General features: G+C 39.3%; 1 protein-coding gene across 3 annotated transcripts in view; it reads left to right on the top strand.

Annotated features, from left to right (window-relative positions):
* Faxc (failed axon connections homolog, metaxin like GST domain containing) overlaps positions 1 to 19,863 on the top strand; it is a 70,132-nt gene that overhangs the window by 41,266 nt on the left and 9,003 nt on the right. For all 3 annotated transcript variants that reach the window (XM_021733670.3, XM_005335876.4, XM_078019584.1), the window contains one exon: positions 11,610 to 11,726. In XM_021733670.3, coding sequence (XP_021589345.1) covers positions 11,610 to 11,726 — 117 coding nt within the window. The remainder of the gene's footprint in view (positions 1 to 11,609; positions 11,727 to 19,863) is intronic.

Below are 19,863 nucleotides of genomic sequence, written 5' to 3' on the forward strand. Positions count from 1 at the left end.
ATGTGAGTGATTTTGTTAGCAGATCCTCCCCAAATCAGCCCTTAAGATAATTGCAACCCTGATATATTAGTCAGGTTTCCTATATTATAACAAATGCCTGAGATAATCAGTTTATAAAGAGAAAAGGTTTATACTGGCTCACAGTTTTGGAGGTTCCTGTCCATGATCAGGCAGACCCATTACCTATAGGCCTCTGTGGGTGTTCCAGGTAGCAAAGGTGGGAGTAAGGAAAATTCTCCCTTCATGTCTAGGGAGCAGGGTGGGGTGGGGCGGGGAGGAAGGAAAGGACCAGGGTTCTACTATCCTCTTCAAGGGCATGCCTCTAGTGACTTAAAGATCTCCTACAAGGCCCCACCTCCTAAAGGTTTCACCAGCTCCCAGTAGTACCCTCCAGGGACCCAACTTTAAACACCTGGACCTTTGGAGGAATTTAAGATTCAAACTAGATGCATCTGGCTGACATCTCCATTGCAGACTGTGAGACCCTGAGCCAAAGGCAGGTAGCTAAGGCTGCCTGGATTCTTGATCATAGAAAATGTGAGAAAATACATGTATATTGTTGAAACCTGCTAAATTGGTTTGTAATTTGTTATGTGGCTAGCAGCAATTAATACATCCAGATAGCTCCAAACCCATTAAACACATAGGTGCTTCTTCCATCAGCTGTTGAGCTGTGGAGAATGAAGCCAGCTGGTGAGCAGAGGAGTATTTATCCTGCCATAATGGGTGGCAAGCACCAGGCCTCAGTTTTTTTCCAAGTTATTTAGATAAAAGGTTTTACATATTTTAGTAATAGAATTTAAAAATATATATATTTTAGTTGTAGATGGACACAATTCCTTTAATTACTTATTTTTATGTGGTGCTGAGGGGCCCAGTACCTCATACATGTGAGGCAAGTGCTTTACCACTGAGCTATAACCCCAACCCTAGAAACAGAATCTTACCTTTCAGTCTCTTGAGAGACTATTATTATTGCCCACTCTAATTCTGGCAGACATATTTTCATCTTGACTGTGAAGAAACAGGGGCCAATTCTAAGATTACAGAGCTTCACACACAGGAAGTGAATCTATGGATTCAGTGATCTTTGAGAAAATCGTGTGTACCTGGGAGAATTACGTGGACATTCTTAACCTTTTAATGGTCAGAGCACATGGGACAAGAATATTCTGAGACTCAGCCCTGCACTTGAAAAGAAGTGTCACACAAAATTTTCGCATGATGTCCAACAGAGGAACGAGTTTATCATTTGAGAAGGTATAGGGTATAGGATTCCAATGTCTAAAGATGAGGTTGAGCAGCGCATGGCTGTGTATACCTCTAATCCCCAAAACTTGGGAGGGTGAGGCAGGAGAATTTCCAGTTCTTGGCCAGCCTCAGCAATTTAGTAAGACCCTGTCCCCAGATAAAAAAATTTAAAAAGGACCGGGGATGTAGCTTACTGATAAAGTACCCCTGGAATCAATCTCTTGGAAAAAAAAAAAAAAGAAGATGAGGTAGATAGCAATATGATCTGTGCCTAAGGAGGAGTTAATTTGAGTAAGGCTCTGAAAGGCTCTAAATAGTCCTGGTGGTTAAAGATCTTTGCCAGTCTGGTGATTGCTCAGATGTCTAAAAGCTGTTGAGGATGCTGGATTCCAACTAAGGTGACAACTGCGATGCATACAATGAAGAAAAGTTCTTTAGGAATGTGGAGTCTGCTTGCAAAGTTGATCTCCTCTGACCCTGATGGCCAAACATAAAACCTTCCTCTATAAACTGTTACTAATCAGCTTTTTTTAAAGGGTTAGATCCTTATAGAAGGCTTTGAATTTAAATTTCCCCATAACAATGTGTGATGTGTATTTTTTTTTTTAAAGAGAGAGTGAGAGAGGAGAGAGAGAGAGAATTTTTAACATTTATTTTTTAGTTCTCAGCAGACACAACATCTTTGTTGGTATGTGATGCTGAGGATCGAACCCGGGCCGCACGCATGCCAGGCGAGCGCGCTACCGCTTGAGCCACATCCCCAGCCCATGATGTGTAATTTTATTAATCAAAATTTGGGGACTGCCAGATAGTCTTTATAAAGAGATGACCTTTGAATAAAGTTAGAAGAACTGGTTCCTTTGATTGCCTAATACAGGACAGCCAAGATGGAAATTAAATTCAGGGCAAAGCCAGTCCTGGAATTCAATTAAAGTTGAGTGCTTTATTTTCCTTTACTTCAGAAGTGCATTTGAGAAACTGAAACTAGGGAGGGACTCTTTTTAAAAAAAAAAAAACAAAACCATTATGAAATTCATCTAGAAAAATAAGAGACCCAGAATAGCTAAAGCAATCCTTAGCAGGAAGAGTGAAGCAGGTAGCATCACTATACCAGACCTTAAACTATACTACAGAGCAATAGTAACAAAAACAGTAGTATGCTATGGGCACCAAAACAGACTGGTAGACCAATGGTATAGAATAGAGGACACAGAGACTCATCCACAAAATTACAATTATCTTATATTAGACAAAGGTGCCAAAAACATGCACTGGGGAAAGGTAGTCTCTTCAACAATGGTGCTGGGAAAACTGGAAATCCATATGCAGCAAAATGAAACTAAACTCCTATCTTTCATCATGCACAAAACTCAACTCAAAATGGATCAAGGACCTAGGAATAAAACCAGAGACCCTGTGCCTAATAGAAGAAAAAGTGGAATTAGGCCCCAACTTCCTTAATAAGACTCCTTTGGCACAAGAATTAAAATCAATTAATGGGATGGACTCAAACTATGAAAGTTTCTTTTCAGCAAAAGAAACAGTCTGTGAGGTGAACAGACAGCCTGCATCTTGGGAGCAAATCTTTACCTCTCACATATCAGATAGAGCACTAATCTCTATGGTATATAAAGAACTCGAAAAGTTAAACACTAGAAAAACAACTAACCCAATCAATATATGGGCCAAAGACCTGAAAAGACACTTCCCAGAAGATGATATACAACCAATCGACAAATACATGAAAAAATGTTCATCATCACTAGCAATTAGAGAAATGCAAATCAAAACTACTCTAAGATATCATCTCATTCCAGTCAGAATGGCAGCTATTATGATTGCAAACAATAATAAGTATTGATGAGGATGTGGGGCTGCAAATTGGTACAGCCAATATGGAAAGCAATGTAGAGATTTCTTGGAAAATTGGGAATGGAACTGCCATTGACCCAGCTATCTTCTTCTCCCTCTATACCCAAAGGACTTAAAAACAGCATACTGCAGGGACACAGCCACAACAAAACAGTTCACAATGCCTAAACTGTGGAACCAACCTAGATGCCCTTCAGTAGATGGATTAAAAAATGTGGCATATATACACAATGGAATATTACTCAACAGTAAAAGAGAATGAAATAATGGCATTTGCAGGTAAAAGGATGGCGTTGGAGAAGTAAATGAAGTTAGCCAATCCTAAAAAAATCAAATGCCGAATGGTTTCTCTGATATAAGGAGGCTGATTCATAGTGGGGTAAGGAGGGGGAGTGTGGGAGGAATAAATGAACTCTAGATAGGGTAGAGGGATGGGAGGGGAATGGAGGGGGCAGGGGTTTAGAAATGATGGTAGAATGTGATGGACATTATTATCCAAAGTACATGTATAAAGATACGAATTGGTGTGAATGTACTTTGTATACAACCAGAGATATGAAAAATTGTGCTCTATATGTGTAATAAGAATTGTAATGCATTCCGCTGTCATATATGAATAAAAAATTAATAAATTTAAAGAATATTTTTAGTTGTAGGTGGACATAATACTTTTATTTATTTTTATGTGGTGCTGAGGATTGAACCCAGTGCCTTACACATGCTAGACAAACTCTCTGCCACTGAGCTACAATCCCAGCAGCTCAGAAAAGAAGTCTTAAATCATATACATTTTATAACCCTCAGATCTCACCCTTTTAGCAAAATTTGTAGTCAGACTCAGAAGCAACAGTATTACAAGTAACTTTGAGGAAAGAGAAACAAAGAGGCTGATCATTGATGATCTGGTAACACTGACACTTTCCTTCAAGATGTTAGCTATTGTTCTATAAGACTTCCAGGACCTGCTATTCAGTGTTGTTAAGATATAATTATTAAGCCTGAGGATGCATTTGTCTCCTCCTAAGGAATACTCTGTAACCCAGATTTCCCAAGTGTCACATTTTTCTGCATGGGTACAAATCCTTCCTCCAAGTTTCCAAAAGTGACAAAAGATGCCTATGGATCCTTTGAATGTAGAGTTCAGCAGGTGCGCAGACTCATTGATAGGAGGACTGAAGTATGGAAGAGCAAACACAACCCATTCCTTACAGTATAGGAACTTATGTGCTTCCTGGTCTTATGCCTAGGGAACTTTAAGAGCTGGGACATGAGCAAAGAACAGATTGCGAGGAAGAAATGGGATGATTGATATTGGTGGTCAATGGGGAAGGTGTTGGAATAGTTCATACAAGCTGAAAGAAGTTCTTGTGTGTTCTTTCAGATAATCATATAGGAAATTATAGGAATATTCAATTGCTTTCTAGTATGACATCTGAAGGAGGGCTTCTTCTAGTGTATCCCCTATGTACTTTTTATCTTTTACCAGATCATGAGCCAATTGGTGCAACAATAGATGTCAGAATGTTGTCAAGGTTGATTATTTTAATTCTGAGATTTACCCATAAGAATCATTAATAATCCCAGGGATGAAGTAGTAGCCCCCATAGTTGAGGGAACCATTTATGTAGTGATTTTGGAGTATGCTGGGAATGTGAACAAGGGCTCCTTAAAGGAAGTGGCCTGACATATGTACAATTTCTGACAAAAAGAGGTCTGATTGGAGCATCAGAGAAAATAGGAAGTAGATTATTATTTTTTTTTCTGTAGCTTTGTGCTGTGGGAGATTCTTTAAACAGAAAAAGCTTAAAGAGTATACTCTTTGAAGTTTGACTTCTAAGATTACTGACCTCCTTCTGTGCTTTCCTTGGAGAAAGTACTCAAAATCTTCGTTTCTCAATTTCCCTTCAATTCCCAGTTAATCAAAGTTGAGAGAGGGACAGTTAGAAATACTAATGGCATCTATGTAGACTTCCTGGAATTATCTACTTAAAATCTTAATCAGTGTTCAAGTTTAGGGAATTCTATGTAGATGAAACATACAGTTGCTTTTATTTCTTAGTCCGGTAGAAAAATGAGTTTTTGAAGATCTTTTGACTATTCTCTTTTTTTTAATTTTTTGTTTGTTTGTTTGGGGATTGAACCTAAGGGTGCTTTGCCACTGAGCTACATTCCCAGCTCTTTTTGTTTTTGAGGTAGGGTCTCACTAATTTGCTTAGGGCCTCATTAAGTTGCTGAGGCTGATTTTGAACTTGTGATCCTCCTTCCTCAGCTTCCTGAGTCACTAGGATTATAGGTTTGTGCCATTGTGCCTGGCTGACTATTCTATTTAATTTCTTCTTTAAACCTATATTTTCTAGCGTAGCCATATTTTATTTTCTGCAACTTACAGCATTTGGGAATTTTACTAAATTGCAGAATTGGAGCTGAGAGTGATCAGTGGAAATGGGAAAGAGAATTAGTAAGGGCAGAAGGAGATGCTGTACAGAGGTTCATTTCTGTAGCTCTTACCAGTGCTCTGAATAAACTTTCTACTTGCTATCTCATGGTGATATATGTGAAAACAAGTGATAAATTGTTACTTAGATGTTACTGTAGATTATGAATGGGTGCTGTGGTAGAATTAATGTGGCCATAAATTCTTTGTGTGATTTTAGAGGAAGAAACTGGGAAGTTCTAGAGAGATCTATGTTGTCTCATGGTAAGACTAACTCTTCCCTTAAGACCAGCTTAAGCTTAGATAAGTGGATGTTATTTAGGGAGGGAGATAGGGTGAGTGCTGGTGATGGGCTTGGTCACCTTCATGTTTGACTGAAGTGTGGAGCATTCATAGGAGGCAGACTTTGCCTGTTTGGCTTGGGTCTGGACAGAGTCCCATACTGTCAGCTGTCATGCATCCTCCCTAAGGAGGAGGCTCAGAATCTAGCATCAGGCAAGCAACCTTGGATTGTGAGCACTTCCTTAGCTGTGCTGTGTGGGGCCCCACTTGCCAGTGGGACTTTAAGACCTATATGGCTCTATGCTTGTCCCCTCATGTTCCCTTGGTTCTGCTGCTTACCAGGCTCTGCTTACTTCAACGCTGTAGCTCCCTTGCTCTTCCATTTGGCTTGAGTCCTGGTGATTGGATTTTGGCCATTCTTTTCAGACTCAAGATTGATTTCATTCTCCCTGGACAATTGCCCTCCGTATTTACTTTCCCCACTTCATCTCCCAGCTATCACACTAATTTGTGCTAATGGGGGAAAGGGCAGGTAATGGGGTCGAGGGACCTAGCCCACATGCTCAGATGTCTTCCACATACCCTTGTCTTTGTCATGTCCTGGTATCTTCGGGTCAGACCTCTGTTGATGCTCATGATAAGTGAGGTAGAAAACAACGTGGGAAGAGCCAGAGGTCAGGCTTGGAGGTCAGAATAAGTAACCTTGGGTTAATGGAGGTTGCTAAAGTTTTATGACCAATAATCTGTGATTAAGTTCAATCACCATGAGCTCAAGTCTGGGATGTAAACAGCAAATGCCCTTAATATTCTTGCTATTCATGATTCAGTACTCCATGTTCAGACTTTGGTCATCCATGGGTGCCCCCATGGTTCCTGCATGTACAATATGGTCTTCCTCACAGAGAGGAGCTGCCTAAACATCCAGGATAGGTTACATCAGATTCTTGAAATGCCTGGGTGTAGTGACATTTTCTTACCCCTCAGAAGAACCAGCTTTGCCATTCCTGCCGTGATCTTCCTTCAAATCCACGTGGGTCTCCCTCTCTGGCATGGTGGTCTCTATTCTTGTATTTCTTCATGGTCTGTGCTCCCTGATGACCAATGGGAGACCCAACCATGGGGGTCTTTCAACTCATCCTGGGCATGGGAAGTCCCACTGCCACTGCAGTTGACAGAATATGGGGGTCACCTTCACAGGCAGCTGGGCTCTGTGCCTTTAGGGAGGTGTTCCCGGTGCTTGGGAGCACTGGCCTCTGTTGGAGCACATTTCAGGGACTGTGATGCCCTGGGCCCCTCACTGCTGGGGACTGAATTCATGTTTTCAACCTTTATTTGCCCTCCCCAATGGCTCAGAGTCCACACTCTCAACCTAGGGGCTGACAGGGAGAGTTACAGGTGCTCAGGTATCCCTACAGGAGCAGTTAGGTGGTTCACCTGCCAATATTGAAGCTTGAGGTGTCTCATCACCCATGCCTGCTCCTTTAGTGCCCTTCAGATCTGCCCTTAGAGTTTTATGTTTTCTAAACCCCTCTAGTCATGGGATCTGGGACCACTTTCTGTACCCCAGAAGTGTTGCAGAAATGAGACCTTCAGCTTGGCCTCTTCGTCTCTAAACAGAGTTAAATCTAATTTAGTTTACCTTTTAAAAATGCTTTCTGCCAAGCTCCACAGCCCAAAGCTGGAATAGTTTGAGCAATGAAATAAATATTGATAGTACTGGACTGCATCCCATAGAATAAACAAATATTCATGAGTGCATACTTAAATAAATAATTGAATACATTAGCAAGTGGGGGTATAGAGACAGTAGAATCCCAATCAATATGTGTAGAAGAAATGAGAGAAAGAGAAAACCACAATAAAACAAACACCATAAAAATAATTGTTTCAGATGACATCTACCAATGGATGCTAAAACTGGTCACAGTCAAGAGAAACAGGATATTCGTACAATCTCAAAGTATCTCTCTGAAGATTATTAACTGCAAATGGAAAAATAGTAACTTTATTAGCAAGAAACCTGTCAGATACCATCTTTACCATGTGATCAAGGTTAATACCACATATTAAGATGTACAGTTATGCGCCCTTTGATACAATGATGCCCTCAGAAGGTACTACATAAGATTCTCCAGAGAAACAGAACCAATTTGGTATAAAGAAACTAAATATAAGGGATTGGCTCACAGAGTTATGGATCCCAAGATGTGCAGGATGAGTTGGCATTCTATGGTAGAGTTCTCATGTGATGAAAAGATCCAAGGACTAAAACTGATGGTATGGGTCCAGTCTAAAGGCTGGCAGGCTTGAGACCCAGGAAGAGCTGATGCTTCTACTTGAGTCAGGGATAGGAAAAAGCCAGTGTCCCAGTTTGAAGGCAGTCAGGCAGAAGGAGTTCTCTCTTACGAGGTTGGTTGGGGGGAGGCTTTCAGCCTTTTTGTTCTATGAAGCCTTCATGGATTAGATGAGGTCCACCCATATCAGGAAGGGAAATTTGCTTTACTCATTCTATGAATTCAAAGGCTAATCTCATCTTGAAATACCATCATAGATACACCCAGCATATTGTTTGAATAAATATCAGGATACCCCATGGCCTAGTCAAGATGGCACATAAAATTAACCATCAAAAGAGATACATTGTTACTTGTGTGGTATTCTTGCTAAGAATTCATGACCTCATCTAGTCATAAGAAAACCTTAGAGAAGCCCAAGTTCATAGATGTTTTACAAAATAACAGTCCAGTGTTCTTTAAAAATGTCAAATTTGTGAAAAGTCAAGGAGCATGGAGGAACTTTCACAAATTGGAGGAGACTAAGGAGATAGGGTGACTAATGAAATGTGGGATCCTGGAACAAAAAGGGTATTTGTTAAAAAAATGAATTAAATTGGAATAAAGTCTATAATACAATTGGCACTGTTATACTAATGGTTAATTTATTATAGTTTTGATAAATGTACTGTGGTTCTCTAAGATATTAATATTTATGGAAGTTGGGTGAAGGACATACAGGAACTATGCTATTTTTGCAAATTTTCTATACATCCAAAATTGTTTCAAAATAAATGTTTTAAAAAGCTTCCTGTTATTGGATACTCTGAGGACTTTTTAATGACAGGAGATATTTATATATTTAAAAAATTTATAACTGTGTGTATATACATATAATTTTGTATCTACCATTCTGCATTTTCCTCACATATTAGATCCCATCCATTCTTTTTGCAAGCACCTTTAAAAAACAAAATCAGGTTTCAGTTCTTTTTTCCTTTTTCTATTTTATGTTCCTTCTTAACGAAAGCATCCTTTTGCAAACTTTAAAAGTTTACCCCCCCCCTCCCACCCCGCTGTTCCTTGGAGTCTTTATTTCTGAGATGATGATGATTGTGACATTGTGGAGACAAAGACCTTGGGCCAGAAGTCTGGAGGCCTGGGTACCAGCATTCTGAGTCTGGTTGTGTTACTAACTCAGTGTCCTTCCACTTTTAACATTCTGAGACCAGAGGCAAATCATGACTAAATACTGTATGCCTTATTTGATAGATAGAGTCAAATAACAGTATATTTTTATGATTTTTTTCTTTTTATCAAGATCCTATGTACTCTGTTATCAGATTTTTCAAGTATTTTATCTATCATCTGTCTATCTTCATTTTGTCCCCCAAATCTTTGATTTCGACATCAGACTTCACTATTTAAACTCTGGCATTTGCCCTAGAGTATTTTTTGAAGGAAATCAACATTTTCTTTCTTCTTACTTATTTTTATGTTCATGAATTCACCATTGCTCTTTTGTATAAAACAACTCATTTTCTTCTCTTTGAAGCTGTGGATAGCTCTTATCACAATAGCCCTAAAGCCCTTTTGGCTTCCACTTCATAGACTGTCTTGTTTGGTCATGAATGGGTAGAGCCCTGGCATAGTCTGGTAGGGAGGGCCATTTGGTCATCAGATTGATGCACCTCTCCAATCCTAGCAGGATGTTCTGAGAGCTCTTGGGGAGGGGGTCTCTCTGCCCACCTGTAATCACTTAATGCCAGTGGAGGAGTGGTTGAGGTGTTCGAGTCAGCAAGATGAATCATCAAGAAATATCTGGCAATCTTGAGAACAAGTGATACCTAGAGATTTTTCGTTTGTCATTAATTTTTCCCAGGTAGTGTTTTCCCAGTATTTGGGTAATAGGTTTAGATCCTGGGGCAACACTCAAATGATAGAGAAGTTGGTTAACAATGGGACACAATTATGAGCTCTAACAGATGGCTTGATTGAACTCCCGTCTTAGCTACACACTGACATAAGATCTGTGAAATCCTCAGCTTGCCACTCAAATGTGATGGAATGGGTGGACAGTTGTAGGGTACAGCACATAGAATTGTGCTAAACATGTAGAAAACATGGCACAAAAGTTTGTGAAGTAGAAATAAGAAATGACTCTTACTTTCAAAGAGTTTACCATTTAGCTGGAATGATAAAATCCACAAATAAAACCCAACCAGGGTACAGTGTGCAGTGTGGAAAAAATGTCACTTACAGGGGCCCAAGAGGAAGAGGCAGGGTTTCTTTTGTGCTCTGCTCAAGACACTTCAGTTATTCCTCTTAAAACTGGTGAATCTGCCATTTTATAGTTCAGGTTTGCTAGAGTCAGGGAGAGGCGTAGGGCACAAAGCTGGAACATGAGTTAGAAGTAAATATAATGGCCCTCGTCTTTTAAGTTGAGACTGGATTTTATTTCATAAACGATGGAAGGTGTTCGTGAGAGGGATTGACATGATGAAAAGAGTGTCTTAGTTCAGGTGGGATGTGGAGTGTCCGGAGGAAGGGAAGGGCTCTCATCAGGAGAGCTCATGTTGCTTGAGTTATCCACATTCCATGCTAAGATTGTTACATGTGTATGTCATTTCATACTCAGTAGTGCTAAGGAATTAGGTACTCTTAATATCATCCCCGTTTGGTGGGTAAGAAAACAGAGGCTTTGAGAATTTAGGTAATGACCAGATGAATAACAGTGGTGCCAGGATGTGACGTCTGTGGATCCATCTCTTCCTGTGCCACTAGATGCCACAGGCCCTGACAGCGGCTCAGGAGACAATGTGCGACTCTTTTAATTGGTTGGATGTGATCGTCTGCAAGACAAGGCCTGAACTAAGTCAGTAGTGGTGGAAATGGAGAGACAGGAACAGCAGTGTGAAACTTTCTTGTTTAGGAGCCTGATGTCAGGGCTGAGCTTCTGACTGCATAGCTTCTTTTTGCTTAATGTTTCCCAAGGAAGCTGGTACTCAGTTTTGCCAAGACCTTAGAGGTATCTCAGGAAACCTTGCCTTCAAGCTTCTTCAGTAGCCTGGGCTTCTTGTTTTCCTTGAGGAAATTTGTTATTTTAATTATATATGCCCTGAGGTTGAGTGCTGCATTGGGTTACTTCTCAGTTGGTTTAATCAAACTTCTAGGTATTCTCCAGTCTCAAACTGTAGTAATAAAGAGAGACAGTTTGAGACCTCCAGTTTGAGACTGGAAGTCAGTTTTTCCCCATAAACACTCTCCCTCATCTGTTTATCTGGATTGGATTTGTTCCCTGCCTTACCTTACTGTGGGTTTGATGTATCCCAGAATTTCTTAATTCACTTTACATTTGTTCTCAATGTTTTGAAGAAAAAGGGCATGCATGCATTTTGACTCTGCAAAGCTCTTTGGTGCAGTTAGATAAACATATAATGAGAGTGTGCTGAATGCTATTGTGACAGTGAGTGATCTCTCTGTTTTATCTGCTGCAGGTGATAAGAAGTACATCATGGGGCCCAAGCTTTCCACTCTCGATGCCACCGTTTTTGGACACTTGGCACAGGCAATGTGGACCTTACCAGGGACAAGACCTGAGCGGCTGATCAAAGGCAAGCCCTGAAAAGCTTTTCTTTTTTTTAAATTTTTTTTTATTATTGGTTGTTCAAAACATTACAAAGCTCTTGACATATCATATTTCATACATTTGATTCAAGTGGGTTATGAACTCCCATTTTTACCCCATATACAGATTGCAGAATCACATTGGTTACACATCCACGTTTTTACATAGTGCCATACTAGTGACTGTTGTATTCTGCTACCTTTCCTATCCTCTACTATCCCCCCTCCCCTCCCCTCCCATCTTGTCTCTCTATCCCATCTCTGAAAAGCTTTTCTGGTGTAAGAGTTGCTGTGGTTGGGTGGGTACTGGTATGTAGAATGTAGAATTCTAGACCAGCGCCATGAACCTGGCCATGCTTCATTATGCTGTGGTGTCTAGGGCCAGTCAGTTTTCTGCCAGCTCCTTACTGGTGAAACTGAATACTTGTTGCTAAAACAGGACTTGAATTCCACCTTCTGTCCTTTTTTTGTTGTTATTCCTTGAAGTCTTTTGAGCAGTTGGCTCACCACTTTCTGATGTATCCAATGTAGGATCAGGTGGGGTCAATGAACTCATTGCCAATCTCAGATGCTCTTTTTGAATATCAATTGATCTTATATTCAAATGTAGGTAAAGTATGTATGATTTGTGTCATTTGAGCTGCCTTCCACTCTAGTGTAGTGACTGTAGATCATGTACTGAGAGTAGAAGAATGGAAAGTTCAAGGCTGTGGGAAAATGAGGAAATTGTCAATAAACGGCGAAGTCTGAAGCTATACAAGCATTATTACTAATCCTATTATGTGTGCCAAGAAACACAATCTTGCTATCCATTTTCTCTGGTCTTGGCTGTAAGTCTAGTCAGAATTGTAGCTTTTTTTCCTTCCACATTTTTTATTGGTTCATTATAGTTGTATATAATGATGAGATTTGTTGTTATATTTTTGTTCATGCACACAATATAATGATATAATTTGGACAATATCAGTCCCCTGTACTTCTCTCAGAATTATAGTTCTTGACTATCAAGGACAAGGTAAGAAGTGGAGATGAATGGGACCAGAGCTGGGTGATGATAAATACAGGGCCGGGTGGGGTTGGTAGCCAGGAATAAAATTCATGGTAGCAAAGGGAGAGGGTAAGTCTGCTTACCTTGGGTTGATGTCAAGGGATCAGATACTAGTTTGCATGTGTGTGTATGTAGTAAGGTAGGGTGATGGGATAATACATGACAGCTGTGTCTCTCAGAGAGGCTTTTACTGTGTAGGTGGGTGGGAACTGTTTGAAGTCATCTTTATTTTAAAGTAGTATCTAAGCAAGTACCTGGGGGCTGGGGATGTGGAGGTCATAATTCAATATTTAAGTTTGGGATGGGGATTGACAAGACTTAATTGAAGAGTTTGTGCTCAACTGAGCAGGCTGGGGGTGTAGATGAGACCACTGGGTAGACTTCATTTGTGGGTGGACTTCCAGATACATTACCAGATTTGGCTGAAATGGATCAGGTACTTATTGAAACTCTTCCAGAAGGTTAGCTGAGTGGCGCTGACATTTATTTTTGGTACTGGAGGTTGAACCCAGGGTCATTATAACACAGCTCTATCCCCAGCCATTGTTTTTGAGATAGGGTCTTGCTAAATTGCTGAGGCTGGCCTTGAACTTGGAATTCTCCTGCCTCAGCTGCCTGAGTGGCTGAGATTACACCCATGACCAACCACACTTGGCTGGACTGACATTTAATTTCAGTGCCAAGGGACTTCCAGCTAAATCATTGTAATAAAGTTGTACCTCGTTTACTCACATACTCCTGTATGCACAAACTCCACACACCTGAACACATACACCTACATTTCTACCCAGACACATTCCCATAATATCTCTCTTTCTCTCTCTCTCTCTCTCTCTCTCTCTCTCTCTCTCTCTCTCTCTCTCTCTCTGTCTCTCACTCACACACACACACACACACAAACACACACACACACTTGAGATAATCTATTATTCAGTTAGAATCATTTGGGGGATCCTTATCAGTAGGACTGTGACTTCAGAGGATCCCTTCTTTTAAAAACAAAGTATGTTTTCTTGACTTAAAAGGACTTGAGACATTCTCTTAAAAGAAATGATCAGCCATTTTTGAGGATTGATTTTGGGTCCCTCCCTGAGACACACACATCTGGGGAATCTGACACCAATATCTTCCAGGGACTTTTAGCACCCAGTTGCAGGAATGTTGATTCTTAAAAGCAGTGCCAGGGACTTCCAGCTGTCCCTGGGGACTTTTGCAGCATTAATCAGTAAAGTCCAGAGTGTTTCTGATTCTTACTTTGGCAGTAGTTCCATGTCCTTTATGCACCATTTGGACTTAACTTCTTTCCTTGCTTTTGCTCTCTGTGGTAGAGACTTTCCCAAGAAGTAAAGAGAGAGGGCATAAGTGAAAACAACTAAGAGCCTAGATAATTAAGAACTGGCTTAAATCCAGAGAGTGAGTGGATGGGATTGGGCCTTGGCTTTGGAACAGCCATGGCTCTGTTGGCCTTGCCACATGAGGAGGATTGTGACTGAATATAAATTTTTAGTCCCAGCAATTATTATTATTATTATTATTATTATTATTATTATTATTTTTGGCAGTGCTGGGGATCAAACTCAGGGCCTAATGACTCTTTAGGCAAGAGACTCTTCGACTAAGCCACATCCTCAACCCTGATCCTAATTGTTGACAAAACCACACAAACTACTTCTGGAATCATGTAGAATAGTAAGAAATTTCCCTTAATTTAGGTGTGTAGGAGGGCAGATTTTGAATATTCAACCATGCTTAAAATATATGTATGTGTATGCATCTATATATTTAGATATAAATATGAAATATCACTTGTTTATTGGATAGAATTTAGAAAAGATAGAAAAGTTTTCAAAGAATGAAAAGTAACTTGTGAGTTAATCATCCACAGAGATCTGCTGTAATATTGTGTTATGTATCTTCATCAAGCACAAGCATGTATATACTTTAAAAAATTGGGACCATAATTTTGATCCAATTATAACCTGATGTTTAAAATAAACCAAGTATTATGGCTTTCCCCCTTGCCATTAAATATTCTTCAAACATGCATTTGTAATCATTCCATAATATCCTATCCTATAGCTACATTGTACTACATATGATTAATCTTCTTTTGGACTTGTGTATTATTTCAAATAATTTTTACTGTTATTTGGTAGTGAATATTGTTGTAAACATATACTCCTGTTTGTCTCTGGTTATTTCCTGCACTGAATTCTAGATAGGGAATTAGTATCACAAAGGATAGAAGCTCTTGGTCTGCATGTCTCAGCTGCTTTTTAGAAAGGCCATAGAAGTTTACATTTCCAAGAGCAATGTCTGAAAAGCATCTCTAATTTTATTTCCCTTATTAGGGCTAAATATAATTTATTTAGAAGTTTTTACCATCTTTACTGTAAGAAAAGAATCTGTTTTATTATCAGCAACACTCCCAATGTGGAATCAGAATCCCTGTTTTAATTGGGGTGTCCTTGTTAGAGAATTATGTGTTAATTTAAAAGTTAATTTGATGTGGGACTGGGAGCAATGGTGCATGCCTGTAATCCCAGTGGCTCAGGAGGCTGAGGCAAGAGGATTGCAAGTTCAAAGCCAGCTTCAGCAACTTAGTGAGGCCCTCAGCAACTTAGCCTGACCCTGTCACAAAATAAAAAAGGTTGGGGATGTGGCTCAGTGTGAGTGCTTCTGGGTTCAATCCTGGTACCAAAAATAAATAAATAAAATGAAATAAACAAAACAGATGTAGGGAATTTAAGAAAGCTTCAAAAAATGAAACTGAAGCAAGGAGAAGGGAAGGCCTATGTTACAACTGCCCACACTCTAGAGCCATAGGGAAACCAGACTTTAACACTATTTTCTAAACTGGTAAGGAATATGACCTTCCATGTTCTAAGAAAAACTTCATTCAGCAACTTTCACCCATGATTATTAATTGTCCTTGGGTGTCTTTTTGGCCTAAAGTGGGAAGAATGTCGTATGACTGTGGAAGAGGTTGTGGTGGGGGATTTGGCTGTCAGGAAAGGGCTGAATCAAATGGCATTTGTGAGTTGTATGTTTTGAGAGCTGTGATTTAGTGTCCTTGCTCTCAATCTTTAGCTTCAAGGAGATGAGGCAGAGGGAGTGTCCTCATCCACAGCATTCAAGCCACGTTAGTACTTTTCAGAAGAAGGCATGCTTGGTGGCTTCTTACTGTGTGACAAATGCTAAAAAAAGCAATCAAGGCTGTTGCCAGCACCTAGCACAGGTGTGGGACAAGGAGATGCTGAGCACATGCCTGCAGAGTACATGAGTGCGTTTGGGTATTGGCCCCGTGTTTTCCAAATATTTGCTGGTTAATGACCCAGCATGGGCAGGTGGTGCTGGGGGCTCTGGCAGGCGTCTGCCTCCCTCTCATTCTAGCCATACATGAGAGGCAGCTGGGAGAAACTTAGTCTAGGATTCTGAATCTGGTTGACATGGTTTACAGTGTTAAATTGTATAGAATGTTTTTGATTATATTAGAGAAGTTAGATTGATGCAGAAAATAATGCTTGTATGTTTTTCAAAGATCAATGGAGAACATTTCCTTGTGAGAAACTCCAAGAGAAAGGCTCCTTATTCTGTCTAGGACTGTCCTCTGGGTAGAGAAGCATTCAGCATTCTGATAAATATCCTCTTTGTCTGATAATATCACTGTTTTTTTTTAGTAATTTATTTCATTGGCTTTTCAAATTTAAGAAGTAATATACGACTATCACAAGCCAAATCATACAGGAATAGGTTAAAAAGTGCATGTCTTCCCCTTCATCCATGTCCAATACAAACCCCATGGAATAATCAATATTGAGGATTTAATGTGGATCATTCTTGTGCCTTTCTTTTGCATGCACATATTTACAACACATGTATAGCTATTGTGGTTTGTTGTTTTTACTGTTTTTAAAACAAACAGTAGAATAAAACTACACACATTACTCTTCTAACTTGAATTTTCCCACTTAATAATTTCATGTCTTTTTAAACAACTACACAATATTCTACAGAATGGTTAATTCAGTCCCTACTGATGGACCTCAAGACTTTCCATCTTTTTCCTTTCCTCTTTCTTCTCTTCCTCCTCCTCCCCCTATTGTTTGTCCTTTGCTTCCTCACCTTCCTCTTTCTTTTGCTGACATGTAATGCTACATCCATGCACATAGATCTTCATATACTGAAGCTTTTCTTTTAGCAGAATAGAGTACTCAACGTGGAACTCTGGGCCATCAGGTCTACACATTTTAAATTTCAGTGGGGAGCATCAGCATTTTTTACTTTCCAAAAAAAGGTTACAACAATTTGTTCTTACCCCAGCCATGTAACACAATGCTTGACTTCCACAGCCTCCTCAGCATTGGATGACTTTAGATTTTATCATTCTGGAGGATGAAGTTGTTATCGGATTGTTGAGTACACTTTGAAGAAATGTGGTTTTTCTTTTATTTCACAAAGTGTACATATTGAGTATAGGGATTTATGTTAACCCAGGCATATCATGCATTAGCATTCATACATGTGCACACACACACACACACACACGCCACAGAAGTGCTTTCTACTGCCAGCCTTTTTTTGTTCTTTTGGAATATAGCTAATGGAGAATCTAGGCGGAAGAAGAATTGAGCAAAGCCAATCTAGAGTTTCCCTATCCGTTTTACTCTTTATTCAGGGGCAGGATATGAGGAGGGGTGTGTGGATCTCAGCTCTTGCTCATCAAGGCTGACCTTTCTCGGCCATGCGATAGAGTTCTCACTTATTTCATGACAGCTCATTTCCACTAAAGGGTGGTACCTGTCATCTCATAATTCTTGAGAACCCAGGAAAGAACTGCAGAGAAATATTCTAACATAGTAGCACAAAGCTATTAATTCCAAGGCCAGGCAGTCCACTCAAAGAGACAGAGTAGTGTCATGGGGAAGGGCAGGAGGGAATTAGTATAACAGATGAGTAAAGCACTGCAAATAGTGCCTAGCATGCAGAAAGGAGTACATTTTTCTAATATGATTGTTAATTTTTATTCTTTCACACTGAAGTGGTATTGATGTCATACAGTCACAAAGGAGGAACCTCTTTTGGAGGAAAGGCGAAGAAATAAGGCTAAAAAATAAATAAATAAAAACACCCACAAAAGAAGAGGATAAAGTTATAGGGTCCTGTGAATAGTTCTGGCTTTCCTAGTTGCTCCTTGGGATCAGCTCATGGTGAATGGATTTGATTGAGTCAAACAAGGCTGTCCTCTGAACCAACTGTGATATGTCCATAATTCATCTTTGATGGCTGTTTTTTTGGGGGGTGGTGGTAGTGGTACTGGAAATTGAACTCAGGGACACTTTACCACTGAGTTACATGCCCAACCCTCTTTATTTATTATTTTGAGACAGAGTTTCCCTAAATTGTTGAGGGCCTCAGTAAGTTGCTGAAGCTGGCGTCAAACTTTCGATCCTCCTGTCTCAGCCTCTGGAGTTCCTGGGATTACACCTGTGCACCACACATCTAGTTTTCAATGGCTCTGTACCTTTCTCATTAGATTCTCTTTCTCCCTCTTCCTGCTTCCTCCACATCTTTTTCCCAATTCTTGATTATCTGTGATTAGTAGCAATACCTGGGGAGGAGTTGCATGATTGGAAGTTCTCTTGGGAAAATACTGGAAGGTTTAACATGCATCTCCTCAAGAGAAGCAGTGATGTTGGCTTCTTAGCTTCTGGCTCTGAGCATGCACATCCATATCTTCTAGCAGAAGGTAATGAGAATGGACTCCTACACAGTAGGGATTGCACTATTATGATCTAAGACTGAAAATGATGACTTGGAACCAGTACAAGTTAATTGGTTTACAGATTCCAAGAAGCAGGAGAATTTGCTTTGTTATGTTTGTAGGGCATTTATTTAGTTCAGCCAAATAGCCATCAAACTTTGAAAAATTTCAGTGACATGGAAAAATGTCTATAATTATGTTATAGGAGATCATAAGACATAATAATGGCAGTAAGTAAGTAGAAACTATATTGAAAAAAAATTATATCAAAATGCTAATTGTGATTATTTTGGGTTGATGAGATCCTAGGGATTTTTTGTTTTCTTCTTTATGTATTCATAGAGTTTCTGTATATAGACTTTCAGTTTTTCAAAATGAGAATATATATTTTCTTTAATAGAAAATGAAAATAGAGTGGTTACAGGCTACAATCAATAGAGCTATTAGTACAAAAACAACTCAAGTGACTTGTGATGGAGTTTGATTAAAGCAAAATGAAACTGATATAGTTCATGCACATAATGAAATACTACAAAATTATCAGAGTAGTCATAATGTAAAATTAAAAAATTTTCACCATATGCTGATAAGTGGAAAAAGGTGGACAGAAAACATACTATATAGTCAATTCTATATAGCTAATGTAAATATATATAGAAACAAATTTCTGGAAGAATATCAGTGAAAAAGTTATTATGGAGAAGAGGATTATTGGTAATTCTTTAATTTTTTGCTTATCTGTATTATTTTTGTAATAAAATATGGATTACCTACATAATAATTGAATGTGTATTTAGTTCAAAAGATCCAAACAATATTCTAAGGATCATAATGTCCTCTGAGAAATACTGATAAATTGTGTATTTAAAGGCAATGTTGCCATCTGGTGGATCAAAGGCAAAAACTCACTTTTTCTTCAATTGGAATTAGGAAATGGAACTCCAGTACTGTGTCATGTTTTAGACAAATACCGGTATGTTAGTGACTTCGTAAGTGTCCCTTTGATTCATATGAAAGAGTGGTCCAGTGATTTACTGGGAACCCAAAAAAGCTGTTTAAATTTTATTTGGAAGATTAAAAAATATTTTATGAAATGTGTTTTTACTAAATGTGTTTTTAGGTACATTGATCCATACAGAAAATTCTGAGTTAATCTATTTTATGAATTATTTAGGGCAAAGTTTTTTTATTCTAACGTAATTTTTTTTTCAGCAACTTAGCATAGTACCCGACCTATAACACTACAAAGATTTGTGGAATGAATGATGATTTCTGGCTGACGTAATGCAACCCACAGGTGGTCTATTTTCAT

Source organism: Ictidomys tridecemlineatus, chromosome 8 (genome assembly GCF_052094955.1).
Source record: "Ictidomys tridecemlineatus isolate mIctTri1 chromosome 8, mIctTri1.hap1, whole genome shotgun sequence".
In the NCBI taxonomy this organism is placed as follows: Eukaryota; Metazoa; Chordata; class Mammalia; order Rodentia; family Sciuridae; genus Ictidomys; species Ictidomys tridecemlineatus.